Source organism: Lissotriton vulgaris, chromosome 1_1 (assembly GCF_964263255.1).
Source record: "Lissotriton vulgaris chromosome 1_1, aLisVul1.2, whole genome shotgun sequence".
NCBI classification, from domain to species: Eukaryota; Metazoa; Chordata; class Amphibia; order Caudata; family Salamandridae; genus Lissotriton; species Lissotriton vulgaris.
The window spans coordinates 4,857,979-4,881,271 of NC_141685.1; the positions used below are offsets into that span (position 1 = coordinate 4,857,979).

At 45.9% G+C, this 23,293-nt stretch overlaps 1 protein-coding gene and 1 pseudogene across 2 annotated transcripts in view; both read left to right on the top strand.

The window, feature by feature from the left end:
- The first annotated feature begins 11,217 nt into the window (after positions 1-11,217).
- LOC147736931 (uncharacterized) overlaps positions 11,218-23,293 on the top strand; it is a 198,930-nt pseudogene continuing 186,854 nt past the window's right edge. The window contains exon 1 of the transcript XR_015308294.1: positions 11,218-11,377. The product of XR_015308294.1 is annotated as an uncharacterized LOC147736931 (transcript). The remainder of the gene's footprint in view (positions 11,378-23,293) is intronic.
- Positions 11,376-15,146, top strand: LOC147736932 (uncharacterized). Its single transcript, XM_086953844.1, has one exon. The coding sequence runs from the start codon at positions 11,890-11,892 to the stop codon at positions 13,579-13,581; it is 1,692 nt and encodes a 563-aa protein (XP_086809970.1). The 5' UTR covers positions 11,376-11,889; the 3' UTR covers positions 13,582-15,146.

The window sequence follows — 23,293 nt, forward strand, 5'->3', positions numbered from 1 at the left end:
GCTTCAGTTAACTTTAACCGGGGTTCACAGTTACATACATGTCGTGTCCCTCTAGAAGGGTGGAATGCTAACCCCGTCGCCAGAATTGGCGAGGGGTTAGTATTCCAATTCGTATGACACCTTACTCGACATGTTTTGATAAAGCAATACCAAAGTTAGCATTTAACCGCGAGGATTATAATGCACTTAAGAGTATATGGTATGCGATATTATGGAACAGCTATTAGGACTTGGTTCCGCAAGCTGCAGACAGGCTCAGCTCATGCCAGAGCACCATCTCACATGATTCCAAGCACTCTGCCTTCAGGATTGTTAAGGCCTGCCATAGGAGTGACTGATAGGAATCTGTGTGTCCATTTTAGGGTTAGATATAGGTATACTATATCTACAGCAAAGGGTGATTACACGACTTTGCCCCAGCTGTCATGCAGCCAGTTGTGTCAAATTTAGGAGGCCAGCCAGGGGTGGCATAATACATGCTGCAGCCCCTGGCAGCCCTGGGTACACCTATGCCCTGAGTTACAGGGTCTGATAAGGTGGCCCAGTACCAATTGGAAATGTACCTAGGGTACATGGAATCCATTTTACAGAGAGAGCAGTAGGCCTGGGGTCCTGATTGGCAGGGCCCCAGGTCGACTATGTCAAAAACCAGCTAAAACACAGGGCAAAAAGTTGGGGGCAACCATAGACAGGAGGTACCTTCCTACAGGCGCCAATCATGATCTAACCACAGTTAGATGAATGTGAGTGTATAAATGCAGTGCACTTATCGTTTGCCTTTCTAACTTGTTCCAGCACTTCCTCCAACCCATTTTTTCTGCATTGCGGAATACCTTTTTGGAGCCATGACCCAAAATTAGAGGTAGGCTGAGATTGGTCAGTTTGCGAATAAGGTGTTGAACCCTTAGAATACAAAATTATGAGTTTGTTCCTTTTCCTTACAGTTATTGTTTGGTCCTGAAGAGAACCCTGCCAGTCACAGGGCTCGAAACGCGTCGACCGACCAGGTCCCAGGTCATTTCCCTGAGTTCTCTGAAAACCCCTAGGGGAACACGTTAAAAGACTGCTTTGTTTCTTTTGTTTAAAAGGTTACAATTAAATCCGAGGTAGACTAAAGAACGGACGTTTCATTTGATGAACAAAGTGTATTTTTGTCACTGGGACCAGTGTGTGTGTTTTGTATGAATGGAAGGCCATGAATGAGTTGTATGGAAGTTGATGACTTATTGTACATACCCAATCACTTGTATACTTTTTTTTGTTTGTATATATATGTACATAGAATGTTTTGTATTCCCATGCATAAAAACTAAAAATGATGCAGACCTAAAATAAGAGGTATAAAAAGAAAATAAGATAAATAAAAAACTGCAATTCATAAAGCAGGTGTGCATGTCTTTGTCATGTATACTATATATTTGAATAGTGTGTGTTAAATAAGCCCCCCAGCACTGGCAAGTGTAGTGTTTATTACGGACTATGGATACATAGACATTTTCCAAAAAAAGTCTAGGATCATTGATTTATTCACCATAATTGGCAAACAAAGCTATGAGTATTTGATGCTTTATGTTTTGTCTTTTCAGTTTTTTGTGTAAAATTGTGTACTGTGATGTAGTATGTAGAGTATGTCTTAGTAGGTATGCGGATTTAAAATGTTTTTTTCTGAATTGTTTAAATATGAAATGTAAAAAAGAGTGGACAATTTCCCTTTTCATACATAAATAATCTAATGAAAATCTAAACATGTGAAGTGAAAGGTATAAATAAAATACGGGTACAAACAAAAAGAAATGTGTTTGGCCATTAAGCAAAAATTGTGAATGCTTTCAAATGAGTTGAGGTTAAGGCAATTTTTCTTTTTTCATATATGTATTATAAATCGAACATTGATTATTCGAATAGTATTGATTTCATTCCAGAGTGTCTGTTGCACCATTAAGGTGATAAATAATAAGTTCACCTCATATTTGAGTAGGATTGGTTTATTCTATTAGAGTCCTCTCCTTCGTCTTCGTTTTCTAGTGAGCGGCCTACGCTTTAGAGGGTCATAGGGGCTCTACTCCTCCTTTTGCTTCAACAGGGTTTTCCTTTAGCGATTTGCTGATATTGAGTGTGGAGACCTGCGTTTAAGCAGCTCTTAACGAGTGAATGAAATCCGTGCTGGTGGTTTGTACTGGGAACGTGCCTTTCATGTTTATTTCTTCCATCCAGCCTCCTTCGCGGTGCACACATTGTCAGATCAGGGGACAGAGGCACAGAAATAGTAGGATTTTCCTACTACTTCATAGTTTAAGTCTGATGAACCCAGAACTACTTTTTCCAAAGGTTATTATTTGGCCATGTTACATTCTGGTAAATAGTTCATGATAGTTGGCGCTCTGTACCCCCCCTGAAGCAATGTCTATGTGGTATTCAAACTCTTGTGTCATCGGTAGCCTAAGAATAAGATTTATTCACCACTCACCCAACTGCACCAGGAATGTAACTGCCGGGAACCGTCCTGGCAACGCATCAACACCACTCCATTGCAACGCATCAACAACACTCCTAGCCACATATCAACAACACTCCTGGCAATGCGACAACAACACTCCAGGAGCCACAGGAATTAATCTTTAGTTAAAGACGCATCTCCAAAGCCTGGGCCCATTTTTAAAAGCACAGTTTTACTTACAACTTTAGGATGGCTGTAAATACCCCTGATCTTGGACTTTAATGGGGGAGAGGCATACATTTACTTAGTGATTCTTGAAGCGCACTATTTCACAAATTGGTAGGTCAGGGTTAAACACGGAGTCTCCTGGTTGCACAGTTTCCTAGTGCAGTAAACCACACATGGGGTGGTGGAGATTAGCAGGGAGCAGCCTAGCGACTACAATCCAGGTCGCATCCCCTCTGTCGCAAATGCTCCTCCTGCTGCGCCAGTCCTCCCACTGCTGCTCCGTGGTGCTGTGAGGCGTGGGTTCGATCCCACGGTGGCTGACTGCCGCCCGGCTCTCTGTTGCTCCTTGTTGCCCATTGTTTGCCCCATTTTGCATATCTTACTGTTTGGTTTTGTATAATTTACTGTTTTGTGCCTTTTGTGCCCTGTTTTTTCTCTTCTTTCCCTTTGCTTTTTTTCCCTCTTCTCCTGCTGCCTCTCCCTCCCCCCATATTTTTGCTTCTGTAACCCCGCCCGTGTCCTGCCGCTGATCCCTGGCGGACCGCCCCCCTCGTCGCCCATTCGCCTCCCAGCTGCTTCTCCCTCCCTCCACGCCTTATTATGGAGACCGCTGGCGCGCCAGAGGCAAGCCCGTCTGTGCCCGTCCGCGCCAGAACCCCTGGACCCCGCAAACGCCACAACGCCAAACTCGGGTATGACACCAACACTCTTCAAGCACTCAACACAGGACGACACCACACCTGCTTCCAAGCCACCCCGAAACTCACCCTGGGACCCTTCTTCTGCCACAACTGCAGATTCACCTGCGACAAAACCGCCAAACCACCAAATACTGAACTCAATCACCTCCGCTGCATACTCCTGAACACCCGCTCCGCACGCAAACACGCCGTCGAGCTTTGGGACCTGCTTGACACATCTACCCCAGACGTCGTCTTCCTGACCGAGACCTGGTGGAACGAATCTTCGGCACCCGACATCACTATGGCCATCCCGGTCTGCTACAAAATCTCACGCAGAGACTGCACGTACGGAGCAGGATGAGAAATAGCCATCGTACACAAGTCCTCCCTCAAGGTCTCCACACACTCAGAGGACATCCTCAACAGCGCAGAACACCTTCACTTCCGGATCCGCACAGACCCCAACACCACCCTCAGAGGAACCCTCATTTACAGACTTCCCGGACCCAGACGGTAGTTCAGCTACTCCCTCGCTGACCACGTCAGCACCCACACACTCACCTCTACGGACTACATCCTCTTCAGAGACCATAACTTCCACCTAGAGAACAACAACGCCAACTCCACCACCTTGATTGACAACCTCGCCAACCTCGGCCTCAGACAACTGGTCACCGCACCCACCCACGCCGCCGGCCACATGCTCGACTCTATCTTCTCCTCAAGCACCCAGGTCTCCTTCAACCACACCACCGAACTCATCTGTAATGACCACCGCATTTCACCTACCAGAAGCACACCGCACAGGACCACCCCCAGCAACTGCCCCGCCGCTGCTGGAGCAAAGTCACGAAGACCGGCTGGCCGACACCCTCGCCCAAAACCCGCCCACCGACCCCACCGACTAAGACACCGTCGCCCGCAACTTCAGTCAATCAATCGACGAGTGCGCAAACACCCTCACCCCGCTCAAGAAACCCTCCAACAACCACACCAGCAAGAAAGCCGCCCGGTTCACTGAAGAGCTCCAGGCCTCCAAACGAACATGCCAGAAATTAGAGAAGAAATGGTACCACAAACTAACATCGAGCAGCCACGCAGCCCACAACTCATCAGAACAGCCAACAGATCGTCCTTCAAAGCCCGCCTAGACAGCAGCACACACATCAGTAAATAACTCTTCAGCATCGTCAAGGAACTTTCCAACCCCAGTGCCAACACCAACGACATCCTGCCCTCACAAGAACTGTGTGACACACTGGCCACCTACTTCCACCGCCAGATCGCTGACATCCACAAAAGCTTTAACACCACGAACGCTCCGCCAGCACCCGGCCCCACCACCCCGGCGAACACCACCCGCACCAACTGCTTACCTCCTGGACCAACATCAACAACGACAAATCATGCAAAATCATGAACTCCATCCACTCGGGATCACCGTCGGACCCTTTCCCACACCACATATTCAACAAAGCAGACACAGCCATTGCACCCCAACTTCGGAAAGTTATCAACGCCTCCCACGAGACAGCTACTTTCCCTGACAGCTCTAAGCACGCTGAGATCAACCCTCTCCTCAAGAAGCCCAAGGCGGACCCCAAGGACCTCAAGAACTTCCAGCCCATCTCCCTACTCCCGTTACCGGCAAAGGTCCTCGAAAAAATCATCAACACACAACTGACCCGCTACCTTGAGGACAACAACATCCTAGACCCATCCCAGTCCGGGTTCCGAAGCAACCACAGCACCGAGACAGCCCTCATCACCGCCACAGACGACATCAAGACTCAACTGGACAACGGCGAGACATCAGCCCTCATCCTCCTACACCTGTCAGCCGCCTTCGACACGGTATGCCACCACACGCTAAAAACACACCTCCAAGATGCCGGAATCATGGAGAAGGCCCTGGACTGGACCACATCCTACCTCTCCAGAAGAATCCAGAGCATCCGCCTCCCCCCTTCCGATCCGAAGCAACCAACATCATCTGCGGCGTACCCCAGGGCTCGTCCCTCAGCCCGACGCTGTTCAACATCTACATGACCCCCCTCGCCCAAGTCGCCCGCCAGCACAATCTCAACATCATCTCCTATGCCGACGGCACCCAGCTAAACCTCTCCTTCACCAAGGACCCACACACCGCCAAGACCAACCTCCACGAAGGCATGAGGGCCGTCGCCGAATGGATGAGGAGCAGCGGCTGAAGCTGAACTCGGACAAGATGGAGGTCCTCATCCTCGGGCCCACCCCCTCTGACTTGGACGACTCCTGGTGGTCCACCACACTCGGAACAGCACCGACGCCCATGGACCACGCACGCAACCTGGGATTCATCCTCGACTCCTCCCTCTCCATATCAAAGCACGTCAACTCAGTCTCCTTCTCCTGCTACAACACCCTCCGCATGCTCTGCAGGATCTACAGGTGGATCCCCACCGAAACAAGTAGAACTGTGACCCAGGCCCTCGTCAGCAGTAGGCTAGACTACGGCAATGCACTCTACGCAGGGATCCCGGCCAAACTCCTGCGACAACTACAACGCATCCAAAATGCCTCCGCTAGACTGATCCTCAACATCCCGCTCCGCAGACACATCACCCCCCTCCTGAGAAACCTACACTGTCTCCCCGTCAAAAAGAGAATCACCTTCAAGCTACCCATGCACACAAGGCCAAGGCCCTCCACAACACCGGACCAGCCTACCTCAACAACAAACTCAGCTTCTACACCCCCACCCGCCAGCTCCGCTCAGCCAGCCTCACCCCCGTCACTGTCCCCCGCACACAACGAACGACCGCCGGTGGCAGATCCTTCTCCTTCCTCGATGCCAAGACCTGGAATACCCTCCCCTCCCATCTACGGCAGACCCAAGACCTGCTCACCTTCAGAAAACTCCTCAAGACCTGGCTCTTCGAGCAGTAGCAGCACCTCTTCCCCCCAGCGCCCTGAGACCCTTAAGGGTAAGTAGCGCGCTCTTTAAATTCAATGATTGATCCCTTTGTCGGGACGATTATATTCTGACACCCCTTGGTATGTAATATCCCATACCTGCGCCCCCCCCCCCCCCCTTCCAAAAAAAAAAACCTGACTCTGCATGATTTACTATATGGTATTACTTCCTTGAAATATTCCTCATTTTATACATGTTTCAGTCCATATGAAACTAGTCTTTGCCCTCCCACCCTCTTGTCCACACAGTACCCTGGATCCCGCCAGCTATTACATGCTCACCTCTCAAGAGAACGTGCAGACAGAATAGATCTTTTCCTGCTGGTGGACACTGAACGTTTTCTGTAAGTAACTCCACTGGGTGCAATCCAATTGGGGCCTGGCCTGTGTTATTGCATTGTTTGCATCAACCCTAGTGCCTGGCCTGTGTTATTGCATTGTTTGCATCAGATTCTTCTGGGGCCTGGTCTGTGTTATTGCATTTTTTGCATCAACCTTAGTGCCTGGCCTGTGTTATTCTATTGTTTGCATCAGATTCTTCTAGTTCATTAACTGTGTTATTCCATTGTTTGCATCAGATTCTTCAAGTGCTGGGCCTGTGTTATTGCATTGTTTGCATTAGATCCTTCTAATGCCTGGTCCGTGTTATTGCATTGTTTAGTCAGATTCTCCTAGTGCCTGGTTTGAGTTATTGCATTGTTTGCATTAATCCTAATGCTTGGCCTGTGTTACTGCATTGTTTGCATCAAATTCTTCTACTGCCCGGCCTGTGTTATTGCTAACCCTGGGTGTAGTACGTGTAGTCGTGCTACGCATATCTGCACGAAGTGGAAAATTCCCTACGTCGCGATACGCGTAGCTATGCGAACTGCGTAGTGCGGTAGAGAAATGCTGTTCACAATGATTGCACAATGCCGGATGCCGGTCGGCACTGTGCAATGATTGCAAACGGCATCATTCACAGTGCAACAGGTTGTATTCTGCTGCTCAAGCAGATTTGTACTCGAGCGCCAGCTTTCTCGACGCGGACTGATAGTTTCTCATCTCGAGCGGTCGCGAGCATACGCGACCACTTGCAATGAGAAACCTGACCTCCCCGCGTTGAGAATCTCCCCCCGGGAGGTTTATTTTCCACCCTTGCCATCGGCAACTTGATGTTGCCAATCACGAACCAGGAAAAAGTCTTGCCGGGATGTTGATTTTGCTCGATCACTCTCGCCAACTTGACGATGAGGACCGCGAGCGAGCGAAAAATACCCGGTACGCTACGTGTTTTTTGCACTGTGCTACGTACGATTCGCGTAGCGGGTAGTTCCACAAACTCCGCGAGCTTAGCTCAGTTCACTGCCCAGGCCTAGTTATTGCATTGTTTTCGTCAATCCTAGTGCCTGCCTGTGATATTACATTATGTCCAGCTGATTATTCTAATGCCTGGCCTGTGTTTTTGCATTGTTTGCTTCAGATCATCCTAGTGCCTGGCCCATCTTTTTGCATTGTTTGCATCAATCCTAGTACCTGGCCTGTGTTATGGCATTGTTTGAGTCAGATTCTTCTAGTGTCTGGCCTGTGTTTTTGCATTGTTTGCTTCAAATTCTCCTAGTGCCTGGCCCGTGTTATTGCAGTGTTTGCATCAAACTTAGTGCCTTGGTCTGTGTTATTGCATTGTTTAAATCAGATTCTCCTGGTGCCTAGCCTATGTTATTCCATTGTTTGCGTCAGATTCTCCAAACGCCTGGCCTGTGTTATTGCATTGTTTACATCAGATTCTCCTCGTGCCTGGCCTGTGTTATTGCATTGTTTACATCAGATTCTCCTTGTGTCTGGCCTGTGTTATTGAAGTGTTTGCATCAGATTCACCTAGTGCCTGGCCTGTGTTATTGCACTGTTTACATCAGATTCTCCTAGCGCCTGGCCTGTGTTATTGTATTCTTTGCCCAGGATTCTCCTAATGCCTGGCCTGTGTTATTGCATTGTTTGCGTCACGTATTTCTAGTATGTGGTCTGTGTAATTGCATTGTTTGCGTCACGTTTTTCTAGTACCTTGTCTGTGTTATTGCACTGTATGCGCTGCGTTTGGTATGTTATTTTTCTAATAGTTGCAGCTTTTCTAACAAACATGGTACCTTTTATCCCAATCAAGTGCATCTGACTGCAAGGACACTGCACTCTCCCTGCAGTAGCAATCTACTTCCTGTTTATGTAGCAACAGAAAGCACACGATTTCTGCCAGAGATGTCGCAGGGTCAGAAACAGTACGTAGGTGAGTAGGTATGATGAAAAACAAACCGTTGAGTAAGAATTTAAATGAAGAAGCTGCTGTGATAGACGTCCACCCTGGAAGGAAGATCTGCACAAGGCATAGCTGACAGAAGTCTTGCCTGGAATGAAGATCTGCACAAGGCGCAGCTCACAGAAGTCCCTGCCTGGAATGAAGATCTGCACGAGGCGCAGCTGACAGAAGTCCCTGCCTGGAATGAAGATCTGCGCGATGTGCAGCTGAGAGAAGTCCCTTCCTGAAAAGAAGATCTTCAGAAGGCGCAGCTGACTGACGTCCTGTCTAGAAGCATGATCTGCAAAAGGCACTGCAGACAGAGGTCCTGCCTGGAAGGAAGGTCAGCACAAGGTGCAGCTGACAGAAGTCCTGCCTGGAATGAAGATCTGCACAAGGCACAGCTGACCGAAGCTCCTGCCTGGAAGGAAGATCTGCACAGGGCACAGCTGACAGAAGTCCCTGCCTGGAAGGAAGATCTGCACAAGGTACCGTAGACAGAATTTCTGTCTAGAAGGATGATCTGACAGGGCACAGCTGACTGAAGTCCAGCCTGGAAGGAAGATCTGCACATGGCACGACTGACAGAATTCCTGCCTGGAAGAAAGATCTGCACAAGGGGCAAGCGACAGAAGACCTGCCTGGAAGGAAGATATGCACAAGGCACAGCTGACTGATGTCCTGTTCAGAAGCAATATCTGCACAGAGCACAGCTGACAGAAGCCGCAGCCTGAAAATAAGATCCCCACAAAGTGCAGCTGACCGAAGCCTCTGCCTGGAATAAAGATGTGCACAAGGAAAAGCTGACAGAAATCTTGGCTGGAAGGAAGATCTGCACAAGGTGCAGCTGACCGAAACCTCTGCCTGGAATAAAGATGTGGATGTAGACACAATTTCTGTCTAGAAGGATGATCTGCACAGGGCACAGCTGACTGAATTCCTTCCTGGAATGAAGATCTGCTCAAGGCGCAGCTGACTGAAGTCCAGCCTGGAAGGAAGATCTGCACATGGCACGACTGACAGAATTCCTTCCTGGAATGAAGATCTGCTCAAGGCGCAGCTGACTGAAGTCCAGCCTGGAAGGAAGATCTGCACATGGCACGACTGACAGAATTCCTGCCTGGAAGAAAAATCTGCACAAGGGGCAAGCAACAGAAGACCTGCCTGGAAGAAAGATCTGCACAAGGCACAGCTGACTGACGTCCTGTTCAGAAGCAAGATCTGCACAGGGCACAGCTGGATGGGCCTTACAGTGAACCCCTCACTCTGTTTTACGAAAAAGCCCCGGAAGGAGTTGCATCGTTCAGAAATGACACTACTTTAAGAAGAACTAAAGACTTTCTTTGTAAAGTTGTCTTTCAGGGCCAGAACCAAGCTCTGTAAGCTGCACTAGTTTCAGGGAGATGGACAGATGTTATGGCGATAGAAACCCCCCTCAAATCACAATAATGTTCCAATCTTCCAGGTTAGAAGAAACCAGAAATGCTTGAAACAAGAGAGCTGTTGAAAGTGTCAAATGTGGCTTATGAACAACAAGGTAAAGACAGGAGTTGACATTTGAGATGATCTTAAGTGAATGGGAAAGAAACAAGAAGAAGTGTGTGAATGGAGTTACTTTTGTTGTATACTTCTTGAAGAGTTACTGGAAATTTTACAGCCCTGCCTGGTCTATCTCTTTTTCTAAAATCTTTTGTTGTTTCAACGAAACTTGACCATATGCGTCTATCTTAAGCTATACCTCAAGCACTTGGGTGCTCCGAGCACCCTTACTCTGTAAACCCTGGTAAATCACCTCCTTTTCAGACATTAATAAGGTGTCACCTGATCAACAGAACTTTTAGTTAAATATCTGTGTATGAAGAAATATTCCTTGCTAAGTTTCAAAGGCGGTAAAGAAGAAGCGGGAGATTTACTAAGATTTTGCACCGTGTTTGCGTCACAAAAGTGGCACAAAACAGTGCAAAATCTTTTTTTCCTAATTTTCTTTCAAACAAATAACGTAAAAGTAATGTGAAGCATCGCATAGCACTGCTTTGCATTACTTTGCACCATGGTTGCCTGCCAAGTGTGGTGCACAGGTGTTCCTGTGCAACCACCCGAGGTTTCTCACGCTAAACCCAATTTACCAAATACAGTAGATAGGGTTTCGTGTGAGAAAACTGCACACTTTTAAACTAGGTGCAAGGAAGGAGAAATGCTTTAATTTCTCCTTCCTTTTCTGACTTTGCATGCGTGCTGCACTGTGCAACACGCATACAAAGTGGGAAAAGCTTTTCTTCATGTCTAGGCATATTATTTTGTACAGGAAGGGTATCCTTCCTGTAAAAAACCTATGCTGGACTGACACACACACACACACACACCCTAGCGCTCTGGTGCTAAGGTGTGTGCATGGCGCACGGCTGCCGTAATCAGTACCGGCGCAAGGGAAAGGGAAGGTGAGAGCCATATCTTTGAAAATATGGTGCTCTCCTGGTCCCTCCCTGTCACGCAGCGCAGCCTCGCCGGGGGAGGGCTGCGCTTCATTGTTTGGAGATTTAGTAAATCTCCCTCGAAATGTCTTATACAACCAGTTAAACATTGTGAATGCTCATTCCATTATGTTTCAATTTAGTAATTGTTAATATCTTTAAATCCAACAGAAAACAAGCCTTGAATGTGTGAAATGACCATCAATAATGAAGCGAATGCTGTAAATCTTCAATAATAGCAGAAATAAGGAGCTACAGTATTCAGGAAACATCAGCGCAGTCGGCGACAGAGGAACCTGCCCACACACTGACAGATCCCGGATCAAGCATCAAGGTCAGTTCAGTGATTGTAAGAGTCTGAGCTGTGCACCTCGACGCCACAAGACAAAGAAATGATTTTAGGAAAATTAAGGCAACAACAATAACAAACCGCCTCCTGTATAAACACCAGATTTGATCATGGGAGTGGTATGATGTGATTACCGCAGTGCTCTGTTTTCTAAAATGTTGACAACCATCATTCCTTGCTCTACGTGAATTGTAAACTCTTTGTGGCCAAACCACAGTAACCAGAGAAGAGCACAAGGAAAGAGGAGTTCTTATATCTACATTACAACAGACTGTCCCAATTTGCACCGGCCAGAAGGAAGATACATCTTTACCCGCAAGCGTGCACAACCATAATCCAATCTAAAGGCACAATCGCCTACAAAGACACCTTCTACGTATTAGGAATGTGGTAAATATTTGGTGGCTATTGCATTTGATTGTTAAAACAGAAATCAAACATGCAAAATACTGCACACATATAACGTGTGTGAGAAAAACACAAGTGTTTTATCAGCCATGTTGGCCCATCAGGAAATTCAGTCATGGGATGTAGACAAATATATACCCGACCGACAGACACTAACCAAGAAAGAAGAATCTTACACATGCAGCAAGAGCTTTAGTTTGACATCACCTCTCAAGCTTCATCAGCACACGTACACAGGAGAAAAACCATTCAAGTGCAATGAATGTGTAAAAAGCTTTAGTCGATTATCAAACCTACAAAGTCATCAGCGAACACACACCGGGGGAAAGCCATTTAACTGCAGTGAATGTGGGAAGAGCTTTAGACAATTATCAAAGCTACAAAATCATCAGCGAACACACACGGGGGAAAAACCATTCAAGTGCACTGAATGTGCAAAGTGCTTTAGTGAGTTATCAAGCCTTCGAAGACATCAGCGAACACACACAGGAGAAAAGCCATTCAAGTGCACTGAATGTGCAAAGTGCTTTAGTCAGTTATCACACCTTCAAATACATAATCGAACACACACAGGGGAAAAACCATTCAAGTGCACTGAATGTGCAAAGTGCTTTAGTCACTTATCAAGCCTTCAAGGACATAATCGAACACACACAGGGGAAAAACCATTCAACTGCAGTGAATGTGTTAAGAGCTTTAGTCTATTATCAGAGCTACAAAGTCATCAGCGAACTCACACGGGGGAAAAATCATTCAAGTGCACTGAATGTGCAAAGTGCTTTAGTCACTTATCAAGCCTTCAAAGCCATCAGCGAACACACACAGGGGAAAAGCCATTTAAATGCAGTGAATGTGTGAAGAACTTTAGTCGATTATCAGAGCTACAAAATCATCAGCGAACACACACGGGGGAAAAACCATTCAAGTGCACTGAATGTGCGAAGTGCTTTAGTGAGTTATCATACCTTCGAAGACATCAGCGAACACACACAGGAGAAAAGCCATTCACGTGCAGTGAATGTGCAAAGTGCTTTAGTCAGTTATCATACCTTCAAAGTCATCAGCGAACACACACAGGGGAAAAACAATTCAAGTGCAGTGAATGTGCAAATTGCTTTAGTCATTTAGCAAGCCTTCAAAGACATCAGCGAACACACACAGGGGAAAAGCCATTTAAATGCTGTGAATGTGTGAAGAGCTTTAGTCGATTATCATACCTACAAAGTCATCAGCGAACACACACGGGGGAAAAACCCTATCATTGTAGTGAATGTGACAGTAGTTTTCGTGACGCTTCAGCATTAAGGTATCATCAGCGAACTCAAACAGGAAAAATACCATTCAAGTGCAATCAATGTGGGAAGACCTTTAGTCGATTATCAAAGCTACAAAGTCATCAGCGAACACACAAGGTGAAAAAACCCTATAATTGTAGTGAATGTGACAGTAGTTTTCGTGACTCTTCAGCATTAAGGTATCATCAGCGAACACACACAGGAGAAAAACCATTCAAGTGCTGTCAATGTGCAAAGTGCTTTAGTCAGTTATCACACCTTCAAAGTCATCAGCGAACACACACGGGAGAAAAACCATTCAAATGCAGTGAATGTGCAAAGTGCTTTAGTGAGTTATCAAACCTTCAAAGACATCAGCGAACACACACAGGAGAAAAGCCATTCAAGTGCAGTGAATGTACAAAGTGCTTTAGTCAGTTATCACACCTTCAAAGTCATCAACGAACACACACAGGGAAAAAGCCATTTAAATGCAGTGATCTGTGAAGAGCTTTAGTCAATTATCAGACCTACAAAGTCATCAGCGAACACACACAGGTGAAAAACCCTATCATTGTAGTGAATGTGACAGTAGTTTTACCGGCTCTTCAGCATTAAGGTATCATCAGCGAACTCACACAGGAGAAAAACCATTCAAGTGCATGAAAGTGGGAAGAGCTTTAATGAAATATCAGAGCTACATAGTCATTAACGAACACACAGGGGGGAAACATAGAAGGGCACTGAAAGTGTGAAGGGATTTTGTCAATTATGTGGGACATTGAAATACCAGATGATAGAAGATCCAACTTGCAGTAAAGAAGAAAAACAGATAACAGTATTTCCAGAATCATAAAAGTGTTTGTTTCCAGTGATTGTTCACTTCCGTATACATAGCAAAGTGACATGATGTACCAGGATACACAGTGGGAGACAAGCACAATGTGGATTAAAACGAATAAAACGTTGTTGATTTTTATTTGGTGAAGAAGAGATACAAAGAAAAACATTCAATCACACCTCACCACACTACCTGTAAAAGCAACACTGAACAATACTGGGTCTAACTGCGGTATTTTCAGCTAACTTGTCGGATTAGTGATAAAACCTACAAAACCAACACACCCAGAGTGGACATGTTGTCGGGGTTCTGGAGCTGGAAGCTTCATTGGTAAAATGCATGTTTTACTATTAACAAATGCCACTGCTGTATATGTAATGAAGTAGTGAATCACAGGTGTTCAAGAAATAACCTATTTGTAAATATAAAAGAGCATATACCTTTTTTTAAGTAACTTTTTCTGCATGTTTTACACACTGTTATCGGTTGATGGATCAGCTCGTGCCTCGGGCCTTATTACTAAGTGTGACCTGTGGCTCCTCTTCGACTTGGCTCTCCCTATTCATTTTGTGACTTGCCAAACTCTTCTTTTTACAAGAATTGAGTAATTTTAATCAGGAGACTCTGTTTGAAGAATGTGTTGAAAAAGCTAAATCCCACATCAAAAGCATATATGTGCCAGGACAATCTATTGCACTCCTAGCAACTCGTCTTCCACACGTGAATGTCCCTTTTCCTCAAATGTTCTGAAGGATTTGTCTTATGAATGCCAGAAGTGGCAGTGACATTCATAAAGCTAACGCTAACAGGAGTGTGTGGGAGATAGAGAGGGGGAGAGATAAAGAGAGCGAGGGAGACAATGAAAGGGGAAGAAAAAGAGAGAAATGGAAGGAGGGGGAACGGCACGTTATTTGTACTCCCCTAAAAATAGAAGAAGCCGCCAAATACATGTCAGTGTGTGACATCACCAGAGAAACGGGCTGAGCACCTGTGAATTTATGTTTATTATTAATACCCATAACCTGTGTCATGCCAATAAACAGGGCACAAGTAAGGAAAATAGTGAAGGAGCCCATTATCATATGCAAATGACAGTGACGTCACATGTAGTGTCAGGCCCTTATAATAATTTTCACGTGAAAGGTTGTTGGCCTGTTTTAAAAACAAAAAACAAGAAAACATAAAATAATGTAAAAATAAGTTTTTGGTTTCAGTTCTTATACATCATGTGTTTTTCCCACTATTAGTTTGTAGCTAAACTCGGAAATGACTGAAAGTGTAAATATTTTTAAACAGATATTTTTAAACAGACAATTTTCAGCGAATAAATAAAATGTGCTTTTAATTTGCGTTTTTTTCATGATGTTATTCTTTATCCAGCCCCTAAGCCCCAAAGTGTTTCACATTTACAGTGTATTAAGCAATAGAAGGGATCATTTTGTCAATTTCTCTGTTCCTCTCTTGCGCCACTCACACAAACAAACACTCAGAGGCCTGTGTCTGCAGGGCTGGAGCACAAAGTAACATTTATCAGTCACAGGCTTAGGAGCTAGGTGGAACTGAGTCCCATTTCTAGATAATAGTGGGGGGACTCTTTTACACTGTGGCTACCCGCCGACTTGTGTTGTGCTGATAAACCAATAGTGAATTTGAGTAATTTTTAGGTTTCGCCTGTCGAAAGCTGCGCACCGCGCAGCTTTTTGGCACAGGCGAAATCTTATGTGTATAGTATATGTGTGTTGTCCCGCCCCTCTGTTCCATTGGCTAGCTCCATAAATGGAGGCTAGCCATTGGAACAGAGGTCTGTCCGTCAATGCCGGAGCAGATTCGTGGGCGTTCCCGAGAATTTTAGGCTTTTGTCCACGTCATGCGGCTGTGGGCGTGTTTATTATTATTTTTTTTAAAGCTTTGTTTTCGCCATTTCGGAAGTGTCCTTTGCTGGGGTGGGTTGCGCGAAGTCCCGCTGTCCGTTCCCGCCCCCCTCCCGCTGTCCGTGAGCCCGTTCCCCCCCACCCCCCACTGTCCGTGTGTAAATAATAGTTGGCGTGTTCTGTCACTAGTCAGCACATGATTGATTTTTGTCTGGTATTTCCTCACCCACCGGAAGTGTAGCTCTCTGAAGCCCTGCTGGGGGACGTCAGTGCTTTATCACATAATAAATAAGCCCTGGTCGTGGAATGTGGATTCAGATGACTTAATGTTTTAGGAGAGCGCAGAGGGGTTTCTCGGGCAGCATTGGGCTCAAGTCCCTACCCCTTTCTTTACACCTGCTCACTCATTGAAGAACTCGAGACCGCCTTTCTCTCTCTAGGACCAGCCAGTCCCTAGTAAGGCCCCCCTATGACTGCTCAAACAGAGACGGGCTCTGTGCCCCGCCCCCTCCAAGGTCCCGCTGTGCTTCGTAGCCTCACAGGGTGCAACAGTTCTCAAAGCTGGCAGGTCCGGATGTCCTAATCCGTGGGTGGGCGTTTGTGATTGTTTTTAAGAAGGCCCGGGCTGCTTTTTCTGCGTAAAAAGTGCCCCATCTTCCTCGTCTTCATTCATCCCTCTTGACCTCAGTGTGCATTTTGAATGTTGGTAAAACCCGTATTTATCCCCCGTATATTTTAATCTGGGGAACTGATGAGTAGTTTCCTGGCGATAATAGCAGTATGAGCAAAACCCAGTGTTTTATCGGCTGTATTTTCCAGGAATTCAGAGTTATTTGCATTACATACATGCAGCCTAAGTGGGCAGTGCTTCGCAAGAGGTGGGATGGCGCTATACAAATAGTTCCGAAATGGTGTCTGTCACTGTTCTGATCTGTGGTGATTGGACTTTCGGGAAGGAAGGTTTAGCTTCCCAGAAACGCGTGAGGAGGGTCTGTGGTCTGCTTGCACACACATAAGTGGGAGGTTCTGCCAATCGCATGGGAAGAAAGGACATGACGCACTAGATGGAGAGTTTGATTTATGTCCGGAGGTGCTTTGGGGGCTGGTGACATTAAACTCCGTCTCCGAGGGGAGGGTGGGACCATTCAGTCTTGATAGCTCTGCTGTGACTGGGGCAGGGCTTGTTCAAAGGGTAAACAATGCATGCATTGCAGACGGGTCACTCGCCTCGGTAAAGCTGGGAGGGCACTTTGTCCCTTACCACAGTCAATTTTAATGCGTCACTCTCGTCAACAATGGCAGGCAACTGGGCGAAAAGTGAGAATAATGGCGCTTTGTATTTACGTTGGGCAGACACATTTATTGCAGAAGTCTCTCTCTCCCGTGGACTTGCAAGTGCGCCCAACTGTTTACCTGCATCAACTGAGTCTGCGCCCTGCCCTTCCGCCTAGATTATGTACATTTTGCAGCTGTTTTTAGAGGCAAATAAATGCATGACAAAATACAGGATTTTAGTATAAAATATGTGAAAAGCAATTCAAATCAACAGCCAAGCGCTTACTATCGCCGACCCTCGCGTATAATGGTAGCAGGGTGGTTGGTGTGTGTGGGGGTGGGGGAGCACGCGTTTCATTTGTTCACTGGGGTGTACTTACTCGTCCAAAAGTGTTTGGGGGTCAATGTCGCGTTACTCGAATTAGAAGGGAAACAAGAAAAATAAAACAGTTATATGGGGATTCTCGGTTGTAGATTTCTCATTAACCATAGTTGGTCTGATCGCTCAGTTAACACTCAGGCCTTGATTTAAATTTACCAAAGCATTGTTTAAATTGTATAGGGTGCTTTATAAAAATGCATTAAATAAATAAATAAAAACAAGGCGTCAACGAGCTTTACAATGCTATAGTGTGCTACATCGGAACTCGAAGTTAGTGGTCAGTCTAACCACTAACGGGCGCTTTAATGGTAACCCCAGGCTTTGAAAAATACGAGGAAATTGCTGTTTTTAAGTTTCGCCTGTCGAAAGCTGCGCACTGCGCAGCTTTTCGCGCAGGCGAAATCTTAGGTCTACAGTATGTTTGTGTTGTCCCGCCCCTCTGTTCCAGTGGCTAGCTCCATAAAGGGAGGCTAGCCATTGGAACAGAGTTCTGTTCGTCAATGCCAGAGCAGATTCGTGGGCGTTCCCGAGAATTTTAGGCTTTTGCCCACATCATGCAGCTGTGGGCGTGTTTATTTTTATTTTTTTAAAGCTTTGTTTTCGCCATTTCGGAAGTGTCCTTTCAAGGGGTGGGTTGCGCGAAGTCCCGCTGTCCTTTCCCGCCCCCTCCCGCTGTCCGTCAGCCAGTTCCCGCTCCCCCCTCCCACTGCCGTCGCACGTATTTATTTATTTTTTCTGAATGGAAATGAGAGAAAGAGAAGAAGAGAGTGAGGTGCAGGATATATATTAAAGAAAATGAAAAAAAAAGAGACAGAAGACTTTACCCTGTTCAGTGTACAAGCACTTTACGTAAACAAGATGTGCTGTGCGTTTTGAACAGGCTGTCACCCCCTTTGTATGTAAATGAGCTTCTGTGGCCAGACACCCCAGGCTCACATCTCTTCTAGCGTGGATGATAATGTGAGCACTGTAAGGTAATCACAAACTAGGGCTATATTGAGAAACAATCGGCTTCCAGGTCACACAGCTATGGTTATGTGGTTCTTTATTCGTCTTTTTAGGTCGAAGACTCTGTCGCACTGCGTAAGCAGTGGGCGGAGCTCTGAGATTTTATGTTTCTTAGTGTAGGGGGCTTGAACCTGCCCCTCTTCTCCATTGGCTGGCCTCGTAAATGCCCCCCACCGGTATCTAATCGTAACACACCTTTCAGTCCTCCATCCACCTTTTTACCAACTGCAAGTATGGTCCCTTCTGAAATCTTGACTTTTGAGAAATTGATTATCAAAGATCTGGAGGCGTTGGAAAAGAAAAAGTTATTCATCCCTTATAACATCCCCAGAAGTGAGAAAGAGGCAATTAACACACTTAAATCAAACACTGATGTAATTATAAAAAGTGCAGATAAGGGCGGAGGAATTGTTCTTCAGAATATTAACTCCTATAAGGATGAAATTAACCGTCAATTGAATAACAGAGAACACTATTCAAGACTAGGTCGTAATCCAACAATTGACATCCAAGCACAAATTAAAAAGCTGACCTCAGATGCTAGAGACGAAGGCTACCTCAGTAAGAAGGAATATAATTTCCTTAATGTCAAATGCCCGCGCCTACCAGTGATCTATACCCTCCCAAAAATTCACAAAAACATCGAAAAACCACCGGGAAGGCCCATAGTATCGGCCTGTGGCTCAATTTTGGAGCCGCTGGGATCTTATGTAGATTTTTACATCAAAGATTTTGTGCCATCAACATGCTGTTATGTCCGTGACCGCATGGAAATGATAAACTTAGTGGAACATTACCCTTATGATCCAAGCCTCCAAACTCTCTGTACCTTGGACGTAGAGTCGCTCTATACTAATATTCCTCAAGGAGCGGCTCTACGGGTCATTCAAAAAATCCTGGACTCCAGGCCTAGACCCCATAGAGTACCGACACTCTTCATACTACAACTGCTGGAACTGTGTCTTACAAAAAACTTTTTTGTTTTTGATGGGGTATTCTACCAACAGATAAAGGGTACATCTATGGGGGCTATTTTTGCCCCCCACCTAGCAATATTGTTTATGGACGCACTTGAGACGGGCATGATCTTATCGGATATGAACCCGTTCCGATCTGGCATCTCCATCTGGCGGCGGTACATAGATGATATTTTTCTAGTTTGGAACTCGGATGAAAAGACTTTAGAATCTTTCTTACACTGGTTAAACAATAACTGTGATGACCTGCAGTTTACTCTCTCCCATCATAAAACAGAGATCCCGTTCCTGGATTTAACTATCTATCATGAGGAGGGCGAATTATTGACCCGACTGTACAGGAAACCAACCGAACGCAATACTCTGCTTAGGTATGACAGTAACCATCCAAGAGCCCTCAAAGATTCACTCCCTTACTCGCAATTCCTCCGCATTAGGCGTAATTGCTCATCAAAACCTGACTATTTTAGAGAGGCGGACATTTTGTCATCAAAACTCAGAGCACGTGGATACCCAAAGAGATTAGTCAGGAACGCTTCAAAAAGAGCATGGTACTGTCCCCGAGAGGTCTTACTAGAACCAAAAAGCAGGGAGAGGACTGAGAGAATTGCCTGTGTCACCACTTTTTCTCCAGTCTCGAACAAAATTCGCAAAACAATCTTGCAGCACTGGCCAGTTATAAATGCAGGCCAACTAAATTTGGAAAAGCCATTATTTGCATTCAAAAAGAGCAGAAATATAAAAGATCATCTGGTCCGGGCAGCCTTACCTGCACCGCCTCCTAATAACACAATCGAATCTAATTGGGGCCTACCACCTGTAACAGGACATGTGAAATGCGGGCAATGTATTATGTGTGATTTAACACTGGAGGGGCGCACTTTCAGTCACAATAATGTCACAACTGAGATGAAAGTTTTAACAAATTGCAATAGTTGTAATGTAATTTATGCGGTCTTATGCCCATGCCCGAAAATGTATGTAGGGCAAACTACACAAAAGGTGAAGACACGTATAAGCCAACACCGGAGCCGCATAAGATGTGGGACTCCAAATGCCCCTTTAGTGGAACATTTTTCATCCCTGGAGCACACAGCAGATGACTTGAAATGGACAGTCTTGAAATCTGTGAAACTACCGCCCAGAGGTGGGAATCTGCAACAACTCCTAAATTGTGAGGAACTTTAATCAATCATACAATTCAATACCATTCACACAGGACTGAAACTAAGTGAAGACTGGACCACACTTCTGTGAAAGAACAATGCCACAGACTTGATTTGAAATTAATATTTATTTTATTTATTTATTTTATGTTCTTGTATAGCGCAAGAATCGACCCCTTACGAGGTATCTCCGCGCTTTGCTCGCAAGATGGAGTAGTTGCTATAGAACAGAGAATGAGGATGAACACTGATGTTTAGGAGTATTTAGTCTTCCTGGAATAATACAGTTTTTAGTTTCTTCCTGAAAGAGAAGTGATTGTCGGTTTGTCTGAGGTCAGCTGGGAGGTTGTTCCAGAGCTTGGGCCCTACCCAAGAGAATGCTCTGCCCCCTTGTCTGGTTTTTTTAACAAGAGGGGTTTTGAGTAGCAGTTGATTGCTTGACCGCAAGACTCTGTCAGGTTTATAGACAGGTAGCTTTTGGACCAGGTAGTCAGGACCTTTCCCGAACAAGCACTTGTGGACAAGGCAGCAGATCTTGAATTTGGTGCGTTGTCTTATTGGCAGCCAGTGCAGTTCACGCAGCAGGGGTTTAGAGGGAGTTCTGGGAGGGGCATTCAGAACCAGTCTTGCTGCAGTGTTTTGGACTACTTGGAGGCGATTTATGGCACTCTCATTTGCTTGAATAAGGAGTCCATTACAGTAATCAATTTTACTGATCACCATAGTCTGCACTAGGGTCTTTCTGTAGCTGTCAGAAAGGTAGGGGAAGACTCTTCTTAATAGGCCGATGGTGTGAAAGCAAGACCCAGCAACTGCATTCACGTGTTCCTTCATGGTAAGGTCCCGATCCAGTTTCACCCCTAGATTTTTTACTGTAAGTTTAGGGGTGGGTACTGGTCCCAGGTCAAGGGGCCACCAGTCGGGGGACCACAGTAAGGATGCTTTCCCAAAAAGCATTAGCTCCGTTTTTCCAACGTTGCATTGGAGGCGGTTGACAGCCATCCAATTAGAGATGGCCCTCATTCCTTCTGCAAAGTTGTCCCTGACGTTGGAGTTGAAGGAATGGAAAGGATAGAGGAGCTGGGTGTCGTCAGCGTAAGACACCGGGGTGAATCCATATTTTCTCACAATCTCAGCGAGGGGGGCCACGTACACATTGAACAATGTGGGGCTTAGGCATGAGCCCTGTGGCACCCCCTTCGTGAGCACCCTGGAAGCAGAGCGGTATGGTCCCAGGCTGACGGATTGTGAGCGCCCGGACAGAAAACTCTCCAGCCAAGAGAGAGCTTGACCTGTCAAGCAGAAAGCGCTATGGGTCTCAACAACCTTGAACAATGATGTTAATGAATAGAAAATATGTGCCACAATTGTCTCACTCACAATCACATTATTGTTATATATGCACCTTCCCCCCCCCCTCGCTTCGCCAATTGACATGTTACCAACTGGATGTCCTTTCCCAAATTCAGCTTAAGGGTTAATTACATTAACCCATTAATGAGATTTCTCATGATGGCACCCTTGACTGCGCCGCCCGAACCCGACCCTTATTGGAGAAGTAAATATTGGGACCCCTCTCCCTTATTCAGGTAGCCATTATGGTCGCACAAAAGTTTTATAAATTTAGAAAATTACTTTGCTAACCGATGGTGGGATTCATCAGGAATATCATTCATTGTAAGTTACAAATGATTCCTAAGACATCTCAAGATGGCGCCCCCAGAAGGCATCCATGAATCCTTGCTGGTTATGATGTTCTCAAACATTGGCACACCATCCCAAGATGGCGGGCGGACTCACCATCACGTGACCTGACCGCCAAACTAAAGCTAGCACTCCCATGATCCCCACCAGAAACCGGCATCGAGACGGAAAAACCCGACCAGACGCGAGCTCCACTTTGACTCGGTAAGTGGCGCCCTGCCAGGCACCCGATAGGACTAAAGAGAGTCGGATTCTGATCGTGTTTCAGAAATCAGACGTTAACTAAATTACTCCTTCTTTTACAGCTCACCATTGCGACATTGTTCGCGTAACGAGTGGACAACATATTATCCTTAATTACGGCCATCGAGCCCCATTTAAACCACTTGTTACTATTATTTAAGGTATGCCTACTCTTTATAATTTATATTTTGAGGTCTCCGGTTTACTAGTACGAGTTTATAACTTCAAACGTGATTAATTCGTTTCAGCCAGCACCACCTGCCGGCACTGAAAGAACCAAAATCTCCTCCTTAAAACCTCTTGGAACCCCAGATGAGGTTTAAAAAGGGCCAATAATGGGTATGCATTTTACAGAAATCCTTTTTTCCCCCCCTTCAGCCGTACAACAAGTACCACAATTAGTAAAATTGCATTTGTTCCCACAGCTCGGCTTAAAGCCATCACGGGATACATGTAAATAAAGAAAGCACGACCTGTGCTAAACCCCTGGCAATTACGGATCGTCAATTCCAGTTGTTCGAAGAAGGCCAGACGCCTTTCCCAATACCTCGCATCTAGAGGTATGTCCATTGTAGATCCTCTAGCCCCACAGAGTCCCAACAAGACTAATGCATGAGGCTCGGCTCAAACACCAACTCACTGAGCCCGGGGCCTCCCCCCTTCACTAATCACATGGCGTGCACAATCCAGTTCAGTCACCCACTCTGCACAATCCTTAGTTTATGCGCACGAGTGTCACTGCGATGCCGAGG

Coding starts and splice junctions, on each gene's coding strand:
- LOC147736932 (XM_086953844.1), top strand. CDS start 11,890: ATGTTGGCCCATCAGGAAATTCAGTCATGGGATGTAGACAAATATATA.